This window comes from Panthera tigris, chromosome C2, assembly GCF_018350195.1.
Source record: "Panthera tigris isolate Pti1 chromosome C2, P.tigris_Pti1_mat1.1, whole genome shotgun sequence".
NCBI lineage: Eukaryota > Metazoa > Chordata > Mammalia > Carnivora > Felidae > Panthera > Panthera tigris.
In genome coordinates this window covers 10,819,777-10,844,887 of record NC_056668.1, presented here as the reverse complement: position 1 = coordinate 10,844,887, position 25,111 = coordinate 10,819,777, and the positions used below count along the sequence as shown (strand labels likewise).

At 49.6% G+C, this 25,111-nt stretch overlaps 1 protein-coding gene and 1 long non-coding RNA gene across 3 annotated transcripts; one reads left to right on the top strand and one right to left on the bottom strand.

Moving 5' to 3' along the window:
- Positions 1-423: 423 nt before the first annotated feature.
- KCNE1 (potassium voltage-gated channel subfamily E regulatory subunit 1) lies at positions 424-10,187 on the bottom strand. The gene is made up of 2 exons (XM_042956259.1): positions 10,105-10,187; positions 424-1,323 (listed from the first exon to the last, which is right to left on the bottom strand). The coding sequence occupies exon 2, from the start codon at positions 1,270-1,272 to the stop codon at positions 883-885; it is 390 nt and encodes a 129-aa protein (XP_042812193.1). The 5' UTR covers positions 1,273-1,323; positions 10,105-10,187; the 3' UTR covers positions 424-882.
- Positions 10,188-10,276: 89 nt separating this feature from the next.
- Positions 10,277-14,108, top strand: LOC122230580. Of its 2 annotated transcripts, XR_006207572.1 has the most exons (3): positions 10,277-10,431; positions 10,650-10,867; positions 12,980-14,108. It is a non-coding gene; the product is annotated as an uncharacterized LOC122230580 (long non-coding RNA). The 2 variants fall into 2 exon arrangements; XR_006207573.1 differs by lacking the exon at positions 10,650-10,867.
- Positions 14,109-25,111: the final 11,003 nt, after the last annotated feature.

Here is a 25,111-nt window from a genome sequence, read left to right as displayed (position 1 = left end):
AGGAGAGTAGGAAGGGTCCGCGTTGGGGGAGGGGGAGAGCTTCTCTGTGTGTACGTGTGTGCCTCCGTGGGTGTGAGTGTGTGTGTGTGTTTGGGGGGGGGTATGTGTGAAGGGTGGGGGTAAGGGAGGTGCAGGAGGAGGAAGGAGGAGGAGGCCAGAGCCTCCCTGGTGAAGGCAGAGGTGATAAGGGCAGAGTGGTTTTGTCCTAACAAGGGCAGGCCCAGCGACCCAGACTCTTACTGCTCTGTCACCTGCAAGGATGCTGTCCTTTTCTTTAAAAAAAAAAAAAAAATTTTTTTTAATGCTTATTTTAGAGAGGGAGGGAGACACAGTATCCGAAGCAGGTTCAAGGCTCTGAGCTGTCGGCACAGAGCCCGACGTGGGGCTTGAACCAGAGAACAGTGAGATCGTGACCTGAGCTGAAGCTGGATGCTTAACCGACTGAGCCACCCAGGCGCCCAATGGTGTCCTTCTGGACGGAGTCAAAGCTGGTTCACTACCTCTTCCACGTCCCAGCCACTGGGAAGAGGGGGAGGGGAGTGGACGACACACCCCTTCCTTTTCTAGAACCGCTCCCACTTCTACTGGCCAGAACTTCATCCCGTGACCTTGCTCGCTGCAAGGGAGTCTGGGAAGTATCTCAGAGGCCATGATCTTAGGGATTCTGCTAAAACTAACAAGGCAGGGTCAGGCACTGGGGAATAGCTGGAGGTCCCCTACAGGAGGAATGTGATTTTAGAGAAATGGTGTTACGAATCCACCCCTTACAACAGCAAAAAAAAAAAACCCAATTACATCCGTCCGACAAAGAATACAAAAGGTACATGACTAGGAAGATCAGATTGTCAAATGGGATCTGTCCAGTTTTAGCCAACTGCGGGGTCATGACAGAGGTTTTATCTCGGGAAGGTGTGCGTTGGGCCGCTCTACGGCCAGCTGGTTTTCAATGACGTAACACGCCTTGTAGCTCTCCAGAACCCGGGCCTGGAGGTACGCCTTGTCCTTCTCCTGCCAGGTGTCGGACTCGATGTACACGTTGAACGGGTCGTGGGAGTGCTCCAGCTTCTTGGAGCGGATGTAACTCAGCATGATGCCCAGGGTGAAGAAGCCGAAGAAGCCGAGCACCATGAGGATATAGAGTGCCTCCAGCTGGCTGTCGTCACTGCCAGGCGACCTGCGGGCCAGGCCTGACGTGTTGCCGCCCTGGAGAGCCGTCCCCTGCCACAGCGCGTTCAGAAAGGGCGTCGTGGCCGTGGTGTTGGGCAGAATCATGCTGGGCTTCGAGTTTCCACTGCGGGAGCTCCAACTTCCCGAGAAAACTTTCTAAGAGAAAAGTGCAGTGTGAAATCAGCAAGCATGTGCCGGCCCGAACCCACGCACGCGCGCACACGCGCGCACGGTTTTCGAAATCTCAGGGGAGACGGGCGCCCCAACGTACCCCTCAGTCCATGGCATGTGCCTCCTTGAATCTGCACACACCCCTCTCTCGCTTGATCAGTTGGTCACTTGATTCCGTCTTATTTCCACTCACCACCCCCACCCCCCTCCGAGGCGACCACGGGGCGGGGGGGGGTTCCTCCACTCTACACGTTGTGTAGTGTGTGTGTATTTGAGGTTATGTGCTGTGGACCCAATTGTGTCTCCCAGTTCACGTGTGGAAGCCCTAACCCCCAACCGTGACTGCACCAGGCGACGGGGTCTGCAGGAGGTAATCAAGGTTAAATGAGGTCATACGGGTGGGCCCTAACCTGATAGGACTATAGCCTTATAATAAGAGAGAAATCTCTCTCGAGCCACGTGAGGACCCTGGGAGAAGGCAGCTGGCTACAAGCTAGGAAGAGAGCTCACACAAGGAACCAAACCCTTCCGGAACCTCGATCTTGGACTTACAGCCTCCCAAGCTGTGAGAAAATGTGTGTCTGTAGTTTCAGCCCCCCGTCTGTGGGATTTTGTTACGGCAGCCCGGCCGAAGACATACAGACGTGCTGTTGGGGTACATAGCTGCCCCTCCTTCCTCTTCCTCTCCCCACCGTGACTTTATGGCCACTCAGGTGGTGAGGCGTGTCTGCACTCCTTTACTTCCGACGGTTGCACGGTACCCATGGCCCACACCCACTTCTTTTCTCTGCCTGCTCCCCCAGAACTGGATGCTGCTGTGGCCTCTAACTGCATAAGCAAAGGGGAAACAAACAAATACCCTTGTCCTCCTATGGACCTGGAAAAAGCCCACATTTCATATATCTGGCGCCTGGTGGTTCGTGCTAGTCAGACTGCTGTGCTCTCAGACATCCTAGGAGGTAACGGGCAAGGGGTGGTCTGTTCCAGCATGGAACAGCATGTGGATGGAAAGCCTGACCTAGAACTCCCCTCTCGGGGGCCAGTGTTGCACCCTGGGCTGTGTTTGCCCCCTCCCTGCCCGCTGCCCTCTGCCGAGTGACTGGCACCGGCCACGCAGAAAGGGACAGTTTCCCCATCATTTTAATCTGGATGTCACTATCCCCGCAAACCCGTGTAGCAGGCCTGGGGCTTGTGAAAGCTTTTGCCAAGTAGCTCTGGGATCCTGTCAGGGGGTTCACGCGTTCAGACACCGCACCTTACGGTCACTGGTAAACTGAACGGGTTTCATTCGTACACAGTTTCTGGTCAGAAACACTGTGGAAAGAGAAATTCCAAAGTGCAAGGTGGGGGACGGGGGTGGGGGGCTCCGCCTCTCCCACCTGCGATGGGGACTGCGATATCACATATCGTCTTGCTTAGGACACTGGTCAACCTAGAGCTCCTTTTTAGGATTGGCTTAATTTCAAAATTTCTGAGCCCGGCCCTAGGGGACGATGCCTCACCTAGAGGCATCTAGGCCCCTCTCCCTCCACCGATGCCTGGCCTGTCGGTGCACCCCAGAATTCTTTAGTTGGCCCTCCTTTCTTCTCACTCTGCCCACCCCCTGCGTGGTTACACCTGCCCCTTCTGGTTCACCCGTGTGGCCATGACCCCAGCTGCCCTTCTGGGCACCAGAGCTGGGTGTCCAATGACCTGCCAGGGATTTATTTACCCTCGGCCATCCCCACGGCCCTCCACCTCCCTCACGCCTCCTGCTCCGTGCCTCAGTGAGCCGAGTGGCCGTGTACCCACCCCAGAACCTGTCGTTCCGGCTCAAAGGCCCCCCTGAGCTCCTTCTGACCTTCGGGGCGAAACACTCCATTTTCAGCATATAGAGCCCAAATGCGAGGGCTCCTGCCCCCTTCTCTTGCTCCGCTGTTGTCTCTTGCCCAGACCCCATACTCTGGCCAAGCCCCATACACATCATCACCTCTTTGGACATCTCCAGCCTAGGCATCCTCCTTCTTGGCCCATGAAGCTCCGAAGTGATGCCTGGTGATGCTTCTTAGTCCAGCTCAACCTTCTCTGATGCATGCCATGCCCTTGAAGGCTGTGTGCTCCCTGCTGATTGACCCATGGTCATCATCTCTGTCCCCCACCTTGTCCCCTGCAGCCTCCTGGCCTGGTGCCTGGCACACAGCAGCTTGGGAGCTGTCCATGAACTTCTTAATACCTCTTGACGGGTGGGCCCTGATTCTTCGTAACCGTAACCTGCGTATCTAATTAACGAATGCCCCTGAGCTGCCTTCAGACCGTTAGCTAAGTCCCTTTGGTCCCACGGGCTCAAGGAGCATGAGTGCCGGAGGAGAAAGTGATCAGACGTTGGAATTACGCCTCCACTCCGGGTTTGGATTCTGGCCCTGCTGCTATCTGGCCACACGACCCTGGCCAGGTTCCTTAGGCCTGCTCCGTCTTTTTCCCTTTGGGACCAGGGAGAAACATCATTGACATTTGCAGCTGTGGGATCACTAACCCAGTAAGTAGAGGGGCACACAGCCGTGTGCGCTCAGGGTCCCAGGTGTGAGTGCCTTGGTTTTTTCCTGCTCATTCAGAAATAGCAGCCCAGGGATTTGGAGGTCGGGGGTTTTAGGTCTGGCTCTTCCATGGCCCACCATGGTGGCTCCCTTTACTTTATGGAGAAGACGCTCAGGAATAAGGCACAAACGTGTTTATGGGCTCTCCTGACACCTCTGGGGCTTTTGAGTCTGTGCCCTGAGATCTGGGAGGGGGTAAGCAGGCTCCAGAGACTCCCAGCCTCTGATTCCTATCCCAAGTCAGCATTTCCCCCCATTCCAGCCACGGCAGTAGACAGGAATCATTTGGTAACATTTTTTTTTTTTTTTCTTCGAAGCTTAGACCCAGAGCTGCTGGTCTGCTGAAAATCACTCAAGACAAGAGGCTCTGGGCAGCTAAGATTTCCAAACAAGATGTCCAACATTTTCTTTTTAAATGACCTCAAACCACTTATGAATGCATAGAACCCTGCCCTGGGAAGGTACACAGGCCTTGAGCTGATAATGCAATTTTTTTTTCTAAAAACGCGGAATGACCACAGTCGGCAAGGAATCCCGCTGCTAATTACTGTTAGAGCATCCCTACTGCTTCACGACCACGCGAGATTGGAATCATGGTAGGCAACCGGCAGAAGTTAAGTGGCTTAGAACTCATAGTTCCACGCAGCAAGTCAACCTCAGAGCAACTTTTGGAACTAATTCATATGGGTGGGATTACTGAGAAGACCTATTGCTTAAAACCAGACGGACTTTTCCGTGGCTGGAGAAAGCAACAGAAACAACTGCTTGGAAAGCCCACCAGGCCTTACTCCAACGTAGGGGTGCTCAAACTTTAACATGCTTTAGAATCACCTTCTTGGGGTGCCTGGGTGGCTCGGTCAGTTGAGTGTCCGATTTCGGCTCAGGTCATGATCTCACGGTTCGTGAGTTTGAGCCCCACATCAGGCTCTGCGCTGACAGCTCAGCCCTCTTTGGATCCTCTGTCTTCCTCTCTCTGTCCCTCCCCCGCTTGTGCACACACTCTCTCTCTCTCTCAAAAATAATATTAAACATTTAAAAGATGTTAAAAAAAAAATCGCCTAAAAACGCAGAGTGCTGGGCTCCACTCCCAGAGTTTCTGAATCCAGAAGGGTGGGGGTGGAGCCTGAGAATTCGCATTTCCAAATTCACAGGTGCTGCTGATGCTGCTGATCTGGGGACTCCCCCTTCCCCCCACTTGGTAGCCTATTGGAATCACCTGGAGAGCTTTAAAAAAAAAATACTGATGGACACCCCCGCCCCCTCCAAAGACTGTGATGTCCTTATTTGTGGTTCCTTTCTGGCATCGGGGCTTTGAAAAACTTCCTAGGTGATCCTAATTTGTAGCCAAGCATGAGACCCACTGGGCTATGGGACCTTAAGAAATTGACCAATCATTGGTACTGCAAGGTGCCAGGAAGAGTTTTATAAGAAGAGAAACCATGCTTTCATACAATAATTTTCAAATCCCGTTTGGTTTTTAATTTTTCTTTTTTTTTTTTTGGTCTCCTATGTCCCTGATGTAATGTGAACGGAAGTTGCAGAGAGAAATTCTCAAGCCTTCCCTTTACCCCAGCTGCCTCCCACCTGACTCACACTGGCACCTTCAATTATGCTGAGCCTGTCGGAGCCTTGTGCCAGGCCAGGAAAGGCAAGTTCATTAACTGCCTTTCAAATAATGACTCTGAATTTTTAAAGGGAAATCTTTGCTTACTTTACACGTAATTTAATGTACTGCTTTTGCGAAATGCCCTCGGTGCCCCCAAGGCCTGCATGCTGGGTCACGCGGCGTTCTGTGTAATGAGTCTCAAAATGAGTTTGGCAATGTCCTCTTCAGAGTCAGCATGGTGTAAATGAACTCAATCTGCATGTCAGCTGGGGGTTTATGTCCCATTCTCCAAGTTCACTTCTATTATCATGCCAAAGCACTGCCCAGTGGCCACTGTTTCACGTTACTGGACTCAAACGGATTTGAAGAACTAAGCCAGCAATCTTAACTCACAGGGAACTAGGCTCCATAGAGTTCAACTGACCTGCCCAAGGTCACGTCTCTTATCAAAAATGCATCTAAAATGTAATCTTGTGGCCCTGAACTCCCATTTTATTAGTACAGAAAAAGGAGTTCTCAGGACTTTGCAGAGAACAGATAGATTCTGTATTTAAGGTCAAAGGAGCGGAGGACGTGGGCACTTTTATCAGGTAAAACCAGGGCTACCCAAATGAGGACAGGCTCGTGACCTAAATATGCCATCAGGACACCCCCTCCCCTCCTGGGGTGAACCACAGCTGTTTGTAGCTTGCACAGTGTCAAGGGGGCTGGGGGAGGGGGCAGAAGCAGCAGGAACCAGGGAGGTCCAATTCCAAACACAGCCAGTTTTATGCTTAGCCCATGCTGGACATTCTCCCCCATTCTCTTTTTATTTTTTTTTTTAAGTTTATTTATTTTGAGAGAGAGAGAGAGAGAGAAAGAGAGCACACTAGTGAGTGAGGGGCAGTGAGAAAGGATCCCAAGCAGGTTCTGTGCGGTCAGCGCAAAGTCAGACATGAGGCTCGAACTCACGATCTGAGCTGAAATCACCAGTTGGATGCTTAACCGACTAAGCCACCCAAGCGCCCCCACGCTGGACATTCTCGAATTGGCCTTCCTGGGCCCAGAAAGAGGGGGTTTCTAGAAGTGTCTGCCTCAGCCTGGGTTTGAGCATCCTCATGCAGCAGGGACACCGCTCCCAATCAAGGTTAGTGCATTTTTTTCTTCTTCAAAGTTTAGACCCAGAGCTGCTGATCTGCTGGAAATCACTCAGGATACGGGGTTCTGGGCAGCTGAGCTGAGCTAAAAGCTGCCAGTAGAGACCACCTGGGTCTCCACGAGCCTGGGATCCTGGGAGACTCCCAGCTGCACCCAGAGGAGAAGGGGGCAGTGAGTGACGTCACGCTGGCCTGGAGCATATCACCCCTTTTGCATTTCCCTCACAGGTCCTGGCTATGTCGCCCGGCTGCACTGATAACACAGCCTGGAAGCTTCCAGAACAGATTTCCTAGCATTGCCACATTTCATTCTCTCTTAAGCGTTTACTGAGCAACCAAGGCTTCTGTGGCCCACTCCAGCCACACTTTTGCCGAGATGGACAGATGCTGGGGGGAGTAGGGAGTGTCTGAGTGAGAGCTCGAAGATCTGAGTTCCAGCCCTGACTCAGTCCTAGATAAAACACAGGGTTCCCCTAGGCCCTTACTTTCCTTATGGGGGTAGAGCAAGGATAACATTCCTATGGTCTTAACAGCATTCCTTCAGCATTTCCTCAAAGAGCATCCAGTCTTGAAATCCTCACTGGCCTTCATTTGCATCAGGAAGCAGAATGAGGGTAAAACTGATCATGGATTAACCTAATTTTGGTGCATATGATCTTACTGATTCCAGAACTCTGCAAGCATGTTTTCCCTGGAAGCAACTATCAATTATTTTCATCTTTATCTCAACACTGTGTCCAAATTCTGGAGGCATATTTATCCCTGAGCAGAAAAGAAGCCAACAGGGGCCCCCAGACCCTTCCAGGATGGGAATATGAACCAGTGAGCTGGTGAGAGGGACCCAGCCCAACATAATATGGGGAAACGGACGAGCATTTTGGTGTGGAGAATGGACGGCAGGATTCCCAGACTCTGGAGGGCTGCTGAAGTCAGAAGGAAGGCAGGTGGGTTATCACCTTCAGCAAATTAAAAAAAAAAAAAAAAAAAAAAATCAGGAGCCTCAGTATTCTTATCCAAAAACTGGACATAATGGAATCTCCCCTGACTACACCACAGGATTCTGTGAGACATGGAACAAACCCACAACTTTCCTACCTCTAACTTCTGCTGCTGTCTCGGCAAGAGATCCGTGACCGCCATATTTCCTTGTCAAAATTCTACTGGCCCTCCAAATGCCTCCTCCTATGCCAACCTGGGTGTCAACACCCCATTCAGATGTCCCCTCCTTTAACCACATGGCGCCTTGTCTATATGACTCATATTCTAATTGGTATTGTAGCAATTTGTACATTTGTCTGGGCATTTCCTTCCAGAAGCTCAGGAAGGTCAGAGACTATCTTGCTCACCTTGTCCCCACTCCAGCACCCAGAATGGCTCAATAAGAGATTGCTGGATTAAATGTGAATGCAAAGTATTAGGTTCGTTACAACTACAATGTGATTGCGAGTGCAAATAACCAACAAGGAATAATACACTCTTGAAAGAAATTGGGTGGGTCGCCAAATGAAAACCTCTTTCAATAGAGCATGTTTTTTTTCAGTATGTTTTCATATAATAAAATGTAAGCTATTTTTATTTATATTTATATCATTAGTATTATTTATTTTGTATATTAAAATTTAATATTTTAATTAAATTGTACAATTTAAATTACATTTAAAAATGTACATTGTACATTTAAAGTACATTGTAAAATGTACAATTAAAATTAAAATTTTAATTAATTGTACATAAAATACAACATCATTTTCTTATTTATTTTTTTATTTATTTGTTTTTTCAACGTTTTTTATTTATTTTTGGGACAGAGAGAGACAGAGCATGAACGGGAGAGGGGCAGAGAGAGAGGGAGACACAGAATCGGAAACAGGCTCCAGGCTCCGAGCCATCAGCCCAGAGCCCGACGCGGGGCTCGAACTCAGGGACCGTGAGATCGTGACCTGAGCTGAAGTCGGACGCTTAACCGACTGCGCCACCCAGGCGCCCCTCATTTTCTTATTTATTATGTCCATTGCTTGTTGTTTGTCTTCTCCGCCAAAGCCTACGCATTGGACAAGGGCGTTTGCGTGTGATCTTCCGCATGTATCTCAAGGACTAGAACAGTACCTGGCATATGGTAGGAGCAGAATAAATATTCATAGGACGCAGGCATGCATGCATGAATGCATGAATGAATAAATGTTCCACTCAACTACCAGAAAGCCCTGAGCCACCAGCTCTACCTTCAGAGACTTAAGATGAGAAGACTGAGTCCCTCTGATGTCCTCATGATGTACTTTATTTTCAAAACAGTCCACTTGCTAAGAACCTGTCAAAAGCGAGACATCCCGGGGACATTCTCGAAAGGTAGACTGCCTTCCTTGGACCCATCCTTAGCTCACCTCTGGCGAGTATATGAAATAGATTACAGAAAGCAGGTTTTTTGCCACCTCCTTAGATACCCACAGATCAGAGTCAAGGTGCTTTCTGGCAACTCGGCACATATGAATTTAAACAATTGTGTGACCACAGCAAAGTTCCCCACCAGCCTGAACATAAATGGCCCTGGTGGCTACTGGCCAGAACCTTCATTAATGGAACCAGAAGCTCCTTCTTAACCTAAATGTGGACTCGAAATAAACAGCTTACATATAGCAGTTTAAAAAATCCAGGTGGGAAGGGGCACTTGGGTGGCTCAGTCAGTTAAGCATCCAACTTCAGCTCAGCTCGTGATCTCACCCTTGGAGAGTTCGAGCCCCGCTCCGAGCTCTGTGCTGACAGCTCAGAGCCTAGAGCCTGCTTGGGATCCTGCGTCTCCCTCGCTCCCTCCCCAATTTACAATCTCTCTCTCTCTCTCTCTCAAAATAAGTAAACATTAAATTCTATTTTTTTTTTTAATCCAGGAGGGGACAATGTAACAGATGATAGATGCAAAACACCACCGCAGGCAGCTTGCTTCCAGAAGTTCCACATTTTCCCCAATTACTACAATCAAGATCAGATACCAACAATGATTGCCCCATGCCTTTTCCCCAGGGAGAGGCCAAGGCCCAAGACCCTTCCTGGTCAAAAAAATTCTAACGTTCCCTCCGAGGCTGGGTGTATATGTAAGTATTGCCCGAGCTGGATGGAGGTCTTCGAAAGAGTGGGGACTGGGATCTTGGGCGGCTTTAGTTCTCTTTGGATGCTTTTAGGCACTTGCCGAGTTTTCTACAAGAATGGCTGAGATTTAATAAAAATGGGGAAGTGTGGTCGTTAGTGGCGGGTGAGATCGTTTTCTGTGCGTGCGCCTCTAAGTGAAGCCGGCAGAGCCGAGAGCGGAGAGGGGGCGCGGGCCGCGCGCCGCAGGACGCGGGTCGCGGCGCCTCCTGCCCTGCGGCTGAGACCGGGGCCCTGGAGCCCCCGTCCGGGTCGCCCGATTGCGGCGCCGGCGCGCGGGGCGAGGAGCCGGGAGGCGGGAGAGTGGACTTACCGGGTCTGGCGCGTCCAGGCGGCCGGGTGCGCTGCGGGTCCGCCGGCCGCGCGCAGGACACCGACAGCCGAGCCCGAGGCGGCGCCCTCCGGGGCAAGTGCACCGCGCTGGCGGGCGGGGCCTCCCGGAGCCGGCGGGCGCCCCGCCCCGTGCCCGCGCGTCCCCGCCCCGGCCCCCGGCCGACCCCAGGCCAGATCCCGGCCCCCTCGGCCCTCCGCAGCCTGCGATCCCCTTGGATGGCGCCGGTGGGCTCAGGGACGGCAGAAAGTCGCTGTTACTACAACTGCCAGCCGGCCAGCCAGCTCTACCTTCCTGCAGGAGTTTGAGGTTGGCAGGCGAGAAGGGGCTAAGGCCAAGAGAAGGGCATTCCGGGAATCCCCCCCCCCAGCCCACCCCACCCCCACCCCCACCGCCGCCGCCACCCTGGGCCCAGCGCCACATCCCTTCCAACAGCTCCAAACAGTAACTTAAAGACGCTCCAAGCCCCGCAGACTCCTTTTCACCGCATCCCACACCCCAGCTCTGGCCTCGCATCTCTTCGGCAGATGTATCGAGCGCCTACTGACGGGGTGTCCAGCCCCGAGCTGGAGGGGCAGCTGTGGAGCACAGGTGCGGTCCCCGCCCGCGGGAGTCGGTCGCCGGAGCCACCCACGCACGCTTTGGCCCTGGCTCTCCAAAGTCCTGGGGGCGGTGGGACCGGCCACGAGGGGTAAACCGCACACCCGCCGAGTGACCTGCCAGCAACTTCCCAGCAGCTGCTCAGGTTTGGGAGGCAAGAATGAGACTGGGCTATTCCCAGTCCTGCTAGAGCCCCGGGGTGGGGGTGGGAGGGGGGGGGGGGGGTAAGGTCCTGGCTCAAGGTCTGCAGGCAGGTAACAGAGAAAGAAGGTTCCTGACCTAGAGCCAGAAGACGCTCCCTCTGCTTGGTCTGCCTCTTTCCCTCTCCTTCTTAGGCCTTGGCCCCCGTCCTCTCCCGGGGAGGAAGCTCTGGGAAGGGTCCACCCCATGTGACAGACACTCCAGGGCTCAGCTCAGCCGGCCAAGGCCGAGCAGGCACCTCCAGGCTCCAGGGGCACCAGTACGAACCCTCATCAGACACTCTGGAAAGCCCTAAAATGTCCTTAGCCTCGATGTGTAATTGTACTGTGTGAAATCTGTTCTGTGGGGAGGGATAATGGATGAAGCTTAGAAAAGCTTTATGCATAGAAAGGTTCTTTGAGTTTTACTTGCAGTAACTAGAATCTGAAGGTCTCAAAATATAAAAGTGGTTAAAGATGGGGCGCCTGGGTGGCTCAGTCGGTTAGTGGGATTTCGGCCCAGGCCATGATCTCGTGGTCTGTGAATTAATGCCCCAGTGGGGCTCAGTGCTGACAGCTCAGAGCCTGGAGCCTGTTTCAGATTCTGTGTCTCCCTCTCTCTCTGCCCCTTCCCTGCTCACACTCCTGTCTCTCTCTCAAAAATGAATAAATGTTAAAAAAATTTTTTTTAAAAAGTGGTTAAAGGGGCACCTGGGTGGCTCGGTCAGTTAAGCGCTGGACTTCGGGTCAGATCATGATCTCACCCTAAGTGAGTTCGAGCCCTGCACAGGGCCCTGTGCTGACAGCTCAGAGCCTGGAGCCTGCTTCCTGATTCTGTGTCTCCCTCTCTCTCTGTCCCTCCCTGACTTACAATCTGTCTGTCTCTCTCTCTCGAAATAAGTAAACATTGAAAAAAAATTTTTTTACATAAAATAATAAAAAAAGTGGTTAAGGGTGGCACCTATGGGTATTCTTCTCCATACCGGAATATTACATGCGGTCATCAAGACAATGTTTACAAACAGTTGGTAACAACACGAGGGATCCTTCTATTGTAATGTTAAGTGAGAAATAACGAGGCTCTAAATTGCACACACGGGATGCTCTGCGTTATTTGAAGGCTGAAAAAACACACCACAATGTCAATATTGTCTGTAAAAGGTGGGCTTATGTGGGATCTATTTTCTTATTTACACTATTCTGTGTTTTCCTTTTTGGGGGGGGGGCAATAACTCTTTATTCTTTAATATTTAGGGGAAAAAATACATACACTGTATCTGGAAAGTCCCTTAGGTTCACCGTGCTCAAGGTCAGGCCGCATGGAGGTGGTCTCTTTTTGCCCACCTGTCCAAAAAAGGACTCCACTAGGGGGAAATGGGTTATGGGTCGAAGCAAAAATGTTTATCTGTCAAATTTACGTAGAGCCCCTTCAGTGTCAACTCACGGGCCAGGTAACTGTGCGTGGCGTGCCCCCCACCAGCCGTGACGTTACTATCTCCCCGGACGGTGGGGGACAATGCCTGCCGCCTGTCACCCCGTTATTGTGGAGACACCGTGTATGTCAGCGTTTGCAAAAGGTGATACGTATGGGAGTGGCGGTCTTCATACCTCTCTTCCTGGTTCTCCCCGGACCACATGTGATGGATTGTTGGATCACGACGATACTGTTTTTGTCATTTATTTTTAATGATGCATTATGATTACAGATGAGAAAGAAGGCACTTTGTGACTTGAAATGGTTTCTTCTTTTCTCTTTCTCTTCCCTCTTTTGCCCTCTTAGTCTCACCTTTGCCCAAGGAGCAGGTGTGACTGAACTTGAAATAATCATAACAATAGAGCTACAGCCCATCAAGCCCTTGGGTCATTTCTCCCTCTCTTCTCTTTCTCTCTCTGGCTCCCCCACCTTCTGTGCTCTTCTTGGTCCCTTCGTTGGGAACTGGGTCTTGGGAAAGGGGTGGCAAACGTAGCCCCCTTCTCTTCTGAGTGGGTTTATCTTCCTCTTCTGTGAGTTCCCACCTCGAGGCAGGTGGCATCGGAAGTCAGAGCTCCGGCCACTTTTCATTCTTTTTTTTTTTAAGGGAAATCTCATATCTTCATTTGCAATGTGGATGTCGTGCTTCTGTTTCTAACCTTGCTCTGGGGAGGGAAAGGCTCTGCCCTCCGAAGGGACTGATCTTCAGTGTAACCCACCCGGGGTGTTTCACGGACCGTGGACCAAGATCTGTGGACGGTTCGTTGCTGTTCCCTCCGGCTGCCCTTCGGTCGGCGTCCAGATGCCCCTGGATTAGCCTGAGGACATGCCCTGCCCCGTGACCCCTCCTTCTTCTTGCCTGTCCTCCCCTCTCCCCCATGGCTTTACCCTCCCACGGGAAACTCTCATTTCTCAGTGAGAAACACAGCTGTAAAGCAAACAACCTTTCTTGAGTAACAACAGAGCATATCCTGGGCGCAGTCACATGCTCCGTTGCATTTGCCACGGGAAGGACAAAGAGGAGGAAGGACACGGAAGTCCTCATTCTGCCCTGCTGGTGACAGATGAGGAGGTGTCGAGTGATGGAAGAGGAGAGGCTCACCCCGCCTGCCCCCTGGGGCGCCGCCCCCCACTGCCTTCCGCAGCTCCGTTGGCACTGCACGCAGGTGGCCTGGCACACGTGTCCGTGTCTTCTCTGACGGCCACACAGCGCCCTCATCCCTTCTGCCTCGTTTCCTCGGCCAGAATCTCCCCATCTGATCCACTTGGTTGTAGGAGGCCTGCCTCAGTTTCCTCCCAGGGCTCCTCTTTGGCTGGGCGTCCTGCACACAAGGGGCATCCTTCCCAAATGCTGAGGTCTCCTGGCATTCTCCTAAACCCTCCTAGAGGATTGCTCTTGTTCTGATGAAAAGAAACCCCCCTCAAGCTGTGTATAAGCCATTCCAGCTCGGTGAGCTCGCTTCCCACTGCTCTGCCTCACCCCCCCCCCCCCCCCAAGCTTCCAGACCAGCAAACGAGGCACCTCCATTCTCTGGGCACAGCCCGCCTTTCCCGCCTCCAGGTGGATGATCGTCCTCCAACGTGGGCCCAGGACATCTTTAAACCCCAGATCTCCAGCAAAGGTCTAGGCCAAGGGGCCAGGGGCCAGCTCTGTGCCTCCTGGCATAGGGTCAATTTGTTTGCTTAGGCTTTGAGTTTGTTTCCAAGATTAAAAAATCGAGATCTCCTGCTTCGGATTCTGTGTCTCCCTCTCTCTCTGACCCTCCCCCATTCATGCTCTGTCTCTCTCTGTCTCAAAAATAAATAAACGTTAGAAAAAATTAAAAAAAAAAATCGAGATCTCTCCTACTAAACACTGAGATGTCTGGCTTCCTCTATACAACTCTAGATCTTAGAAACTTTATGCTCGCCTTTGGCAGGGTGACAAGTGACAGGAGCGTCATTTTCCACAAAAATACACGCTAGAGAATTTGCCACACGCCCTACCATTGCACAATCAGCAGGACCCACTGACCCTGCCTGTCTGTAGGGATTGAGTCTGTCGCTCCTGTTCTAGGCCTTTCCCTTCCGGGACAAAGCCCCCTCACCTGGCTGTTCCTTCCCTTTGCGTTCCTGGGAACTCAGGTCCTCCCTTGCTTTGGCCTTGCTAATTTGTTGTGTTGCAGGTGCCAAGTTGGAGACGGAGGTTTTGTTTATCCTTTTAGAGCAGCGCTTCCTAATTTTTCAGGAATCTTCTCGGGAATCTATGGCTTTCCTCCCATCCCTCCAAATGCACGCATGTGCAACACTTTGCTTACAGCTCAGGAGACTTAGGGCCCCCTGGTGTGGTAGGCTCGCGGCTGCCGTATGAGGAGCCACAGGGCAAGGACTCTCTTTTCCGTGGATCAAACTCGACCCCGTGGTACTGATTCCGTGGGTCTCCCCTGTATGCCAAGTGTGGCTGGACTGCTGGACAGCAAGACTGTCCACAAAAACAGTCATTTCAGCTGCCTCTGCTCAGGTCCTGGGAGCATCAGTCCTCCTTCTTGGCATCCCGGAGTCACCTAAGGAAGATGATGTACCAGTTACAGACCCACCGATTCGGGCCTCACAGCTGCCCTTGCCTTTCCCAGCCTTCACCTTGCTATGAAAAGAGCACAGATCCAATTAAGAATGCTTTTCTAAAAGAAATAACAGCGTGGTTCACCACCACCCCCCCCACCCCCTTTCTGTCCCGGAATAACGATATGCTGATAGGAACATGGATAAATTAATTACACTCTGGAATGCTATTCACTGCTAAGAAAGAACACTGAATCTACACATAAGGCGCTTGACATTTGAATACACACATTGCCCTTATAAGGTTTCTTTTAACACCCTATTGATCCAGTTTACGCAGGATTTATAGGTATAATCCTTTTAAATGCCGTGGCTTCAGAATCACAGAGGTGGCACTATGCCGAGGGCCAGAGTCAGCCAAAGAACAAGGCAACTGCGGGAATGAGATTAGCATCTCTTCAGTTCCTTGTATGTCTGATATTATTTTGCGTTCCTCCAATTCCTGATTACGCAGAAGCCCCGTTGTGGCCCACGTCCCTGAAAAGCAAGGACACCGGCAAGCCTGAACCGAGAACCAGCGCAGGCAGCCTTTCTGGGAATGTGTGCGAAGGTCACTTTTTAGAGATGGGACCGTCCACAGCCATTGTCGTGATTTCGGTGCTGTTGCCACCAGGACCTTCTGCCTGGGAGTCCGGATTAATGCCGGAGGCCGTGAGCGGGGATTGAAGCGATAGGTGAAGAAATCAGAGGTGGTATCTATCTGGCATGACTCGGAGGAGGAGAGGAAATGTATTCAGAGGGAATCTTTAGAAAAGCAAATTCCAGGGGCGCCTCTGTGGCTCCGTCGGCTAAGCGGCCGACTTCGGCTCAGATCATGATCTCACGGTTCGCGAGTTCGAGCCCCGCGTCGGGCTCTGCGCTGACAGCGCGGAGCTTGCTTGGGATTCTCTCTCTCTCTCTCTCTCTGCCCCTCCCCCACTCGCACTCTCTCTCTGTCTCTCTCTCGAAATAAATAAACTTAGGGGCGCCTGGGTGGCGCAGTCGGTTAAGCGTCCGACTTCAGCCAGGTCACGATCTCGCGGTCCGTGAGTTCGAGCCCCGCGTCCCGCTCTGGGCTGATGGCTCGGAGCCTGGAGCCTGTTTCCGATTCTGTGTCTCCCTCTCTCTCTGCCCCTCCCCCGTTCATGCTCTGTCTCTCTCTGTCCCAAAAATAAATAAAAAACGTTGAAAAAAAATTTAAAAAAATAAATAAATAAATAAACTTAAAAAAAAAAAAAAAGCAAATTCCAAAATACCTTCAACTGTGAAATATGTAAACAGTGAAAAGATTTTGATGGCAACCTTGATCTTCGAATCCTTATTCTAAGGAATATCTAGTCTGAACTCAGACTCCCTCCCTTACCATTTGTCTCAATAAATGAATCTTCTCTTTTGATAACTGCTCAGTTTATTTATTTGTCATGCTTATCTGCTTTCGAGAGAGAGAGAGAGAGAGAGAGAGAGTTGGGGAGGGGCAGAGAGAGAGGGAGACGCAGAATCCGAAGCAGGCTCCAGGCTCGGAACTGTCAGCACCGAGCCTGACGTGGGGCTCGAACTTGTGAACCTCGAGATCGTGACCTGAGCCGAAGTCAGAAGCTCGACCCACCGAGTCACCCAGGCGCCCCAGATGACCGGTCAGTTTAATTCAGTATTTGCCGAGCTCTTCCTAGATGGGCGGGGTGGAGGGCCCCCAATCAAAGGTATGTCCAACTTCATCCACCTTGCAGAGTAGAGCTGAGAGGCCACCCTGTTCTCTTCACCAGCCTCCCCCTGCCCCTCCTCAACACACACAAAGTCTTTCTGGCAGAAGTGCGGTCTCTCCCTGCTGGGGACTGCTGTGCCAACATTGCCCTTATGTTTTATTTATTTATTTATTTATTTATCTATTTATTTATCTATTTTGAGAGAGACAGAGAGCATTCAAGAGTGTGTGTGCAAGTGGGGAAGGAGCAGAGAGAGGCTCGAAGGCAGGCCCTACACTATCAGCGTGGCCTCCATGGCGGGGTTTGAGCCCACCAACCAAGAGGCCATGACCTGAGCCAAAACCAAAAGTTGGACACTTCACCAACTGAGCCACCCAGGCTCCCCCGTCGTTGTTGTTTTTAAGCCCAATCAGTTCCGATAGCACACGATGTCACCTTTGACCATGGCCCTCTGTCCCCCAAAGCTCTCAGAACTATTCTTTTCTCATTTCTGAAGCACCCACCACCCCCCCGCCCCGCCCCCACCACCACCAAAAGACGAGCACATATCAGCTTTTGCCAGGAATCGAACAAGAGTTTCCAGGCTGATCTCCTAGCCCAGGAGACCCTCTCCCTCTATCCTTGAGAGGTCCATTTTACCACGCTTCCTTTTCTCGCTCATGTGACAGTGATTGACCATCACATCCGCTGTCCTTGTCAGCTGCCCCAAAGGACAAGCTCTATCAGCTGATTTGCCTTCAGTCCCCTGCTGTAACCAGCAAGGCACGTAACAAGTGGACGGGGATTCATGGATATTTCTTGAGGAAACAGCTGGTTACCTGTCCCTGATGTGGGGGACACCCCTTTCGGGACCAGCCGTAGACCAGACTGTATCACCCGGTGGTCCTGAGCATGACAGAATCTCCGTGAACATCTGCTGAGTCAAGTTGAATTTAATGGAATGTCAGAGTGTGGAAATTTGGACTAGAAAAGCAAGTAGGAGGAATAAGTGTGAATGGCAGTATCTAAATTAAAATCTGTGTTGTGCCAGTAGATCAGACCTTTTCTACACGGATTTTGCTCGTTTGGAAATCCCAAAATGCCCAAGGTATCAGAAGCACTGACCACTGGGCAAGGGAACTGTCGATAACAAATGCCACGATTATTTAGTGTTCCATCTCCCGTGGCAGCGAGTGACCTGAGACTAAAATGAGAAAGAACTCGGAGCCCTGGTGGGGGGGGGGGGGGGGGGCCCTGCCTCTACAGCTAACCAGCCGGTCACTAGAGCTGAGCCGAGGCACCCAAACTCTCCCTTTCTTGTTTTGCTCATTTGCGACTCAAGTGGTAAGAAGTCTTGCTCTATTTGACTTGGCTTGGTGTGCTGAGTAAAATAGCTTCTTTCAATCCCTGTGCAACAAGGCAGGGAATTTAAAATAAGAAAGATAGGGGAGGAGTGTTCTGGACAAGACGGCTCAATGAGTTCATGCTTTGATCCATCGTTCAGCTCTGAGCACAGCCATGGCAGATAAGGTACAAAAATAGAAAGCTAAAAAGGGACGCCTGGCTCACAGAGGCAGTGAAAAACTGCCGGAAGCCTCTGACCCACGGGGCTCTTTGGCTAAAATCAGCAGGGGGTTTAGCTCCTCTGGGCAAACCCAACAGGCAAACGCCCAAGATGCCAGACAGGCACCAAGTTACTTGAAGCCAGGAGCCGGGTGGGAGCCCTGAAAGAAAGAAATTGTGGAAAGAAACCATTGCCTGGAGACTCAGGTTCTAGAAGAATGAGGGTCTAAGAATGCGGGGCTGGAGACCCAACCCCCACCCCCCCACCGGAAACTGAGCCTGGTCACATAGTGGCCTCAAGACTGCATGGATGTCCCCAGGATCACTATGGGACAGAACCCCCAAAGTCCCCTTATCAAATCTGGTCCAGGATGACATTCCAGAGTCAGGGTGGAAGTTATGACAACATGCTGGCCAGGGAAGGGCTGGCTGGGTGAGGGGGAGGCAGATAGAAATGAAAATAAAGTACAAAAAGAAGCCCAAAAAAACCCCAAAACCCCATTCAAAAGGAGCCTAAAAATAAGAATTCTAAAACATGTGAAAACATCTATTATTAAGGACAAGTCAAAAGTCCTTAACTCATTTTATGAAGCAGGAACACTGATACTAAACCGCTTGAGGACAGGACAAAAATGGAAAATCACCCGTCAGCATCAACCCTGAAAATGATTGCAGGGAGGCTGGGTAAAAATATTAGCAAACTGAATTCAACAAGTCTTTTTTTTTTTTAATTTTTTAAAAATGTTTATTGATGTTTGACAGACAGAGACAGAGTGTGAGTGGGGTAGAGGCAGAGAGAGGGAGAGACACAGAATCCGAAGCAGGCTCCAGGCTCCGAGCCTTCCGCACAGAGCCCGACGCGGGGTTTGAACCCACGAACCGCGAGATCATGACCTGAGCCGAAGTCAGAGGCTTAACCGACTGAGCCACCCAGGTGCCCCCGAATTCAGCAATTCTTAAATCAACACTATATCATAACAAAGGTAGGTTCATTCCGGGAATGCCAGGTTGGTTTAACATGGTCTAATATAAGAAAATCGATGTATAGAAGTAACATATTAGTAGTATTAATATTGACATTAATATTAATGATGTAATGATTAATTTAATTTAGTTTATTTTTTAAATATTTAGTTTGGGGGGGGGGGGGAGACAGACAGAGAATCCCAAACAGGCTCCGTGCTGACAGCAGAGAGCCCGATGTGGAGCTTGAACTCACGGACCATGAGATCATGACCTGAGGGGAAGTTGGACACTTAACCGACTGAGCTACCCAGGTGCCCCATGTAATGATTAATTTTATATTACAACTTGGCTGGGCCACACGGTGCCCAGGTATTTGGTCAAACATTATTCTGGGTATTTCTGTGAGTGTGTTTTGCAATGAGATTATCATTAACATCTATAGACTGAGTAAAGCAAATTATACTCCTCAATGTGGGTGGGCCTTACCCAATCAGTGGAAGACCTGATTAGAACAAAAGTCTGACTCTCAAGTAAGAGAGAATTCTCCTGCCTGAAAGCCTTTGAAATAGGACATAGGCTCTTCCTGGTTCTACAGCAGCCTACGGCCCCTCAGACTAAAATTGGGACAGCAGCTCTGTAGATTTTCTATTTGTCAGGTGATCCAATTCCTTAAAATAAATTTTTTTGTAATCTATTGGTCCTGTTTCTCTGGAGAACTTCAACCTATGCATATGTTATTAGCATTAAATTTACTTGAGTGATTAATTTTACAGGGGAAAAACCACATGAGCATTCATTTCTTTTTTTTCTTTTTTTTTAATGCTTATTATTTTTTGAGAGAGAGACAGAGAGACAGAGTGTGAGCGGGGAGGGACAGAGTGAGAGGGAGACATAGAATCTGAAGCAGGTTCCAGGCTCTGAGCTGCCTGCATAGAGCCCGACGCGGGGGTGGAACCCACGAACCGTGAGATCATGACCTGAGCCGAAGTCAGACACTTAAGCCACTGAGCCACCCAGGCACCCCTGAGCATTCATTTCTTTATTTAGTTAACATCTGTGTATTGAGCACGTATTATGTGCGGGCATTGTTTATTTATTTTGAGAGAGAGAGAGCACAGGAGCAGGGGAGGGGCAGACAGAGAAGGAGACAGAGAATCCCAAACAGCCTCCAAGCAGCCGGCGCAGAGCCTGCCTTGGGGCTCGGACTCACGAATGTGAGATCAAGACGTGAGCTGAAATCAAGAGTCGGATGCTTAACCGACTGAGCCACCCAGGCACCCCTGCAGGCACTGTCTTAAGACGTCGGGAGAGAGGGATCAACAAAGCAGACAAAAATCTCTTTTCTGATGGGGTTTATGTTTAATGTGGTGGGGGAGGTGTAGACAGAGCAGCGGTCAACAAAATAAATAACATTCATAATATGTTAAAAATGTAGAAGTGTTGGGGCACCTGGTGGCTCAGTCAGTTAAATATCTTGGTTTCAGGGGCACCTGGTTGGCTCCGTCGGTTAAGAGTCCTACTTCAGCTCAGGTCATGATCTCGCGGTCTGTGAGTTCGAGCCCTGCGTCAGGCTCTGGGCTGACGGCTCAGAGCCTGGAACCTGCTTCCGATTCTGTGTCTCCCTCTCTCTCTGCCCCTCCCCCATTCATGCTCTGTCTCTCTCTGTCCCAAAAATAAATAAACGTTAAAAAAAAATTAAAAAAAAAATAAATATCTTGGTTTCAGCTCAGGTCATGATCTCACGTCATGGGATTGAGCCCCACGTTGGGCTCTGCACTGTCAGTGCAAAGCCTTCTTGGGGTTCTCTCTCTCCCTCCCTCTCTCTGCCCCTCCTCTGCTCTCCCTCTCTGTCTCAAAATAAATACATAAACACGAAAAAAAAAAATGCAGAAGTGCTACGGAAAAAAAAAAAAAAAAAAAAAAAAACAAGCAGAGAAAAGGGATAGGGAGTGTTGGCCAGGAGTTAGGGGAGGTTGTAATTAAAACAATTTTTTTTTTTTTAAATTTTTTTTTTTTTTTCAACATTTATTTTATTTTTGGGACAGAGAGAGACAGAGCATGAACGGGGGAGGCACAGAGAGAGAGGGAGACACAGAATCGGAAACAGGCTCCAGGCTCCGAGCCATCAGCCCAGAGCCCGACGCGGGGCTCAAACTCACGGACCGTGAGATCGTGACCTGGCTGAAGCCGGACGCTTAACCGACTGCGCCACCCAGGCGCCCCAACAATTTTTTTTTTTAATGTTCATTTGTTTTTAAAGGAAAGAGAGACAGAGCGTGAGCGGGGAAGGGTCAGAGAGAGGGAGACCCAGAATCCGAACCCAGCTCCAGGCTCTGGGCTGTCAGCACAGAGCCTGACGTGGGGCTGGAACTCACAAACCTCGGGATCATGACCTGAGCCGAAGCCGGTGGCTACACCGACTGAGCCCCCCAGGGGACCCATGAGGGAGGTTGTAATTTTCAATAAGAGGGCGGGGGAAATCCTCACGGAAACCGTGCGATTTGAGTAAAGGTCTTAAGGCAGCAAGGAGCTAAGTCATGCAGGCACCTGGGAGGAGGCAGAGGGAGCAGCCAATGCCAGGACCCCGGGACGGGACCTCACACTAGAGGAGGAAGGAATTCATCACCGTGGCAGGAGAGAGGGAGCAGGAAGTGGAGGCAAGAAAAGGGAAGTCCTCGAGAGGTGGCGGAAAGGCCTTGGAGGTACTTGTAGAAGATGGGAACATTGGATGGTGTTCAACAGGGGAATGATACGCTTTGATATTTAATGTGCTCGCGGTGGTTACCGTGTTGAGAATTGGCTGAAGACACTGAAGAAGGGAGACTAGTCAGGAGGCCAAACAGCGACGGGGGTGGCTCCCACCAAGAGAGTATCACAGGAAACGGTGTAAAGGGATCAGAGCCTGGATTAAATTCATATGTATCTTTCGATACACATCAGCATGTTTCCTGATGTGTAATTTACATTCAATAAAATGTATCTCTTTGGGGCGCCTGGGTCGAGTTAAGCGTCTGACTTTGGCTCAGGTCATGATCTCACAGTTGGTGAGTTTGAATCCCGCATGATCTCATAGTTAGTGAGTTTGAATCCCGCATCGGCTCCTTGCTGTCAGCACAGAGCCCCCTCTGGATCCTCTGTACCCCCCTCTCTCTGCCTCTCCCCGCCTTGTCCTCTGTCTGTCTCTCTCAAAAATGAATAAATAAACTTAAAAAAAAATGATCTCTTTGAGATATGACATGTGAGGAGTTTTGACAAATGTACAGTCACATAGTCACAATCATAATAAAGGTACGGAGTCTTTCCTTCCCCTCAAAAAATTCCAATGTGCCCCTCTGTAACTATCTGTTGTCCTAACCCTCGTTCCCAGCAACCCTTGATCTGATTTCTGTCCACAGAGTTTCGCCTGTTCCAGAATCTCACACAAATGGAATCGTAGTCTTTTATATTTGGCTTCTTTCACTTGGCATAAGGATTTGGAGATTCATATGTGTTGCGTTGGGTTTCAGTAGTCTGTTCCTTATACTGCTGGTCAGTTGTGGATGTGCCACAGTATTTTTCTGTCATTAGTTCACAGACGCTAACATTACATTACTTTCAGGGCTACTTTACGGTTCTTTTCTTCTCCTTCTCCTCCTCCTCCTTTTTCTTCTTCAAATTTTTATTTAAATTCTAGTTAGGGAACGTAGAGTGTAATATTAGTTTCAGGAGTAGAACTTAGCGATTCCACTCCAGGGCTCTTATAAATAAAATTGCTAAAACCACCCACTTACAGGTCTCCGTTTTCATTTTTATCAGGTTAATACTCAAAAAATAGTTGGAGTTGCATGTTTATTTATTTTTTAATGTGTATTTATTTTTGAGAGAGAGAGAGAGAGAGAGAGAGAGAGAGAGAGCATGAGCGGGGGAGGGCAGAGAGAGAGGGGGACAGAGGATCCGAAGCCAGCTCTGCGCCGACCGCAGAGAGCAGAGAGCCCAATGTGGGGCTCAAACTCACGAAGCACGAGATCATGACCTGAGCCAGAGTTGGATGCCCAACCCTGAGCCCCCCAGGTGCCCCAGTATGTTTAAGTTTATAAACATTTTTTCAAACGCATTACACCAAGTGACATTCCTCTTGGCGGCATATGAACGTCTTGGTTGCTCCCTATCCTTGCCAACGTTGGTATGTGCAGTTTTGGATGTTGTGTATCTTTTCATATGTCGAGTGGCCATCTGTATCTCTGGATGGGAATCTTTATCAGATAGGTATTTTGAAAATACTTCCCCCAGTGTGAGAGGTGCCCCAGCCTTTCGTTTTATTGACAGTGCCTTTAAAAAAAAATTATAGGGGCGCCTGGGTGGCTCAGTCGTTTAAGCGTCCGACTTCGGCTCAGGTCACGATGTCGCGGTCCGTGGGTTCGAGCCCCGCATCGGGCTCTGTGCTGATGCCTCAGAGCCTGGAGCCTGTTTCAGATTCTGTGTCTCCCTCTTTCTCTGACCCTCCCCTGTTCATGCTCTCTCTCTCTCTGTCTCAAAAATAAATAAATGTTAAAAAAAAAATTAAAAAAAAATTATAAGGGGCACCTGGGTGGCTCAGTCAGTTGAGCGTCCCACTTTGGCTCAGGTCATGATCTGGAGGTTCATGGGTTAGAGCCTGGTACTGGGCTCGCTGCTGTCAGCTCAGAGCCCTCTTCAGATCCCCTGAGCCCCCCGCCCCGCCCCTCCCCTGCTTGCACCCTCTCAAAAATAAATACACATTTAAAAAATAATAACAAAATTTTAAAAATTAAAAAATGATGAAATCTAAATTATTAAATTTAATTTTTGATGCTTTTTTTTATCTTAGCTAAGTGTCTAACCCGAGATCGCTATGACTTTGTTCTATGTTTTCTTTTAGAAATTTTTATAGTTTTAGATGTATAGTTGATGATCCAATTTGAGTCGAAATTTTTATAAAGGGGAAAGAAGAGGTTGAAGATCCCTCTTTTGCATGGCAATATCCAGTTTTTTCAGTAAGATTTGTTGAAAAGACTGACCTTCCCCCACTGAATTACTTGGGCTTAGAATACTACAACCAGATTAACTACCATTCTGGAATAAAGCAAAACAAACAGATTTTAAGAATTTCAAAGATAAAGAGAATTCACATTTACTAAAAGTGCACGTTAATAATGCACAATTATACATAGTATGTCTTCTGTAACATTAATAGATGTATGTACATGCCTAATATTCATGGAGGAGATCAATAATGCACGATTATACATAGGGCTTGAAAAATACACCTTACTTTTGATTTTAAAAAAGCTATAAATGGGGCACCTGGGTGGCTCAGTCGGTTAAGCGTCCGAGTTCAGCCCAGGTCACGATCTCACGGTCAGTGAGTTCGAGCCCCGCGTCGGGCTCTGGGCTGATGGCTCAGAGCCTGGAGCCTGCTTCCGATTCTGTGTCTCCCTCTTTCTCTGCCCTACCCCCGTTCATGATCTGTCTCTCTCTGTCTCAAAAATAAATAAACATTTAAAAAAAAAAAAAAAAAGCTATAAATTGGGACGCCTGGGTGGCTCAGTCGGTTGAGTGTCCGACTTTGGCTCAGGTCATGCTTTTGCAGTTTGTGAGTTCAAGCCCTGCGTTGGGCTCTGTGCTGATGGCTTGGAGCCTGGAGCCTGCTTCGGATTCTGTGTCTTCCTCTCTCTGCCCCTTCCCCGCTCATGCTCTGTCTCTCTCTGTCTCTCAAAGATGAATAAACGTTTAAAAAATTTTTTTAAAGCTATAAATTAATGATAAATATATAGTCAATGAACATTTATATATCTGGAAACTAAAAATTAATTCATGTTTACTTAACACATTGGTTAAAGCAGAAAACATTGTAAAAATAAAAAGATCTCAAAAGACATAGGAAATATTACATATGAAATCCTCTGGGTTCAAAAGTGGTTGTTAGAGGTAAATTTATAGCATTAAATACA

Bases quoted from the DNA above. Each gene is read 5' to 3' on its own strand.
- KCNE1 (XM_042956259.1), bottom strand. From the start codon at position 1,272: ATGATTCTGCCCAACACCACGGCCACGACGCCCTTTCTGAACGCGCTG.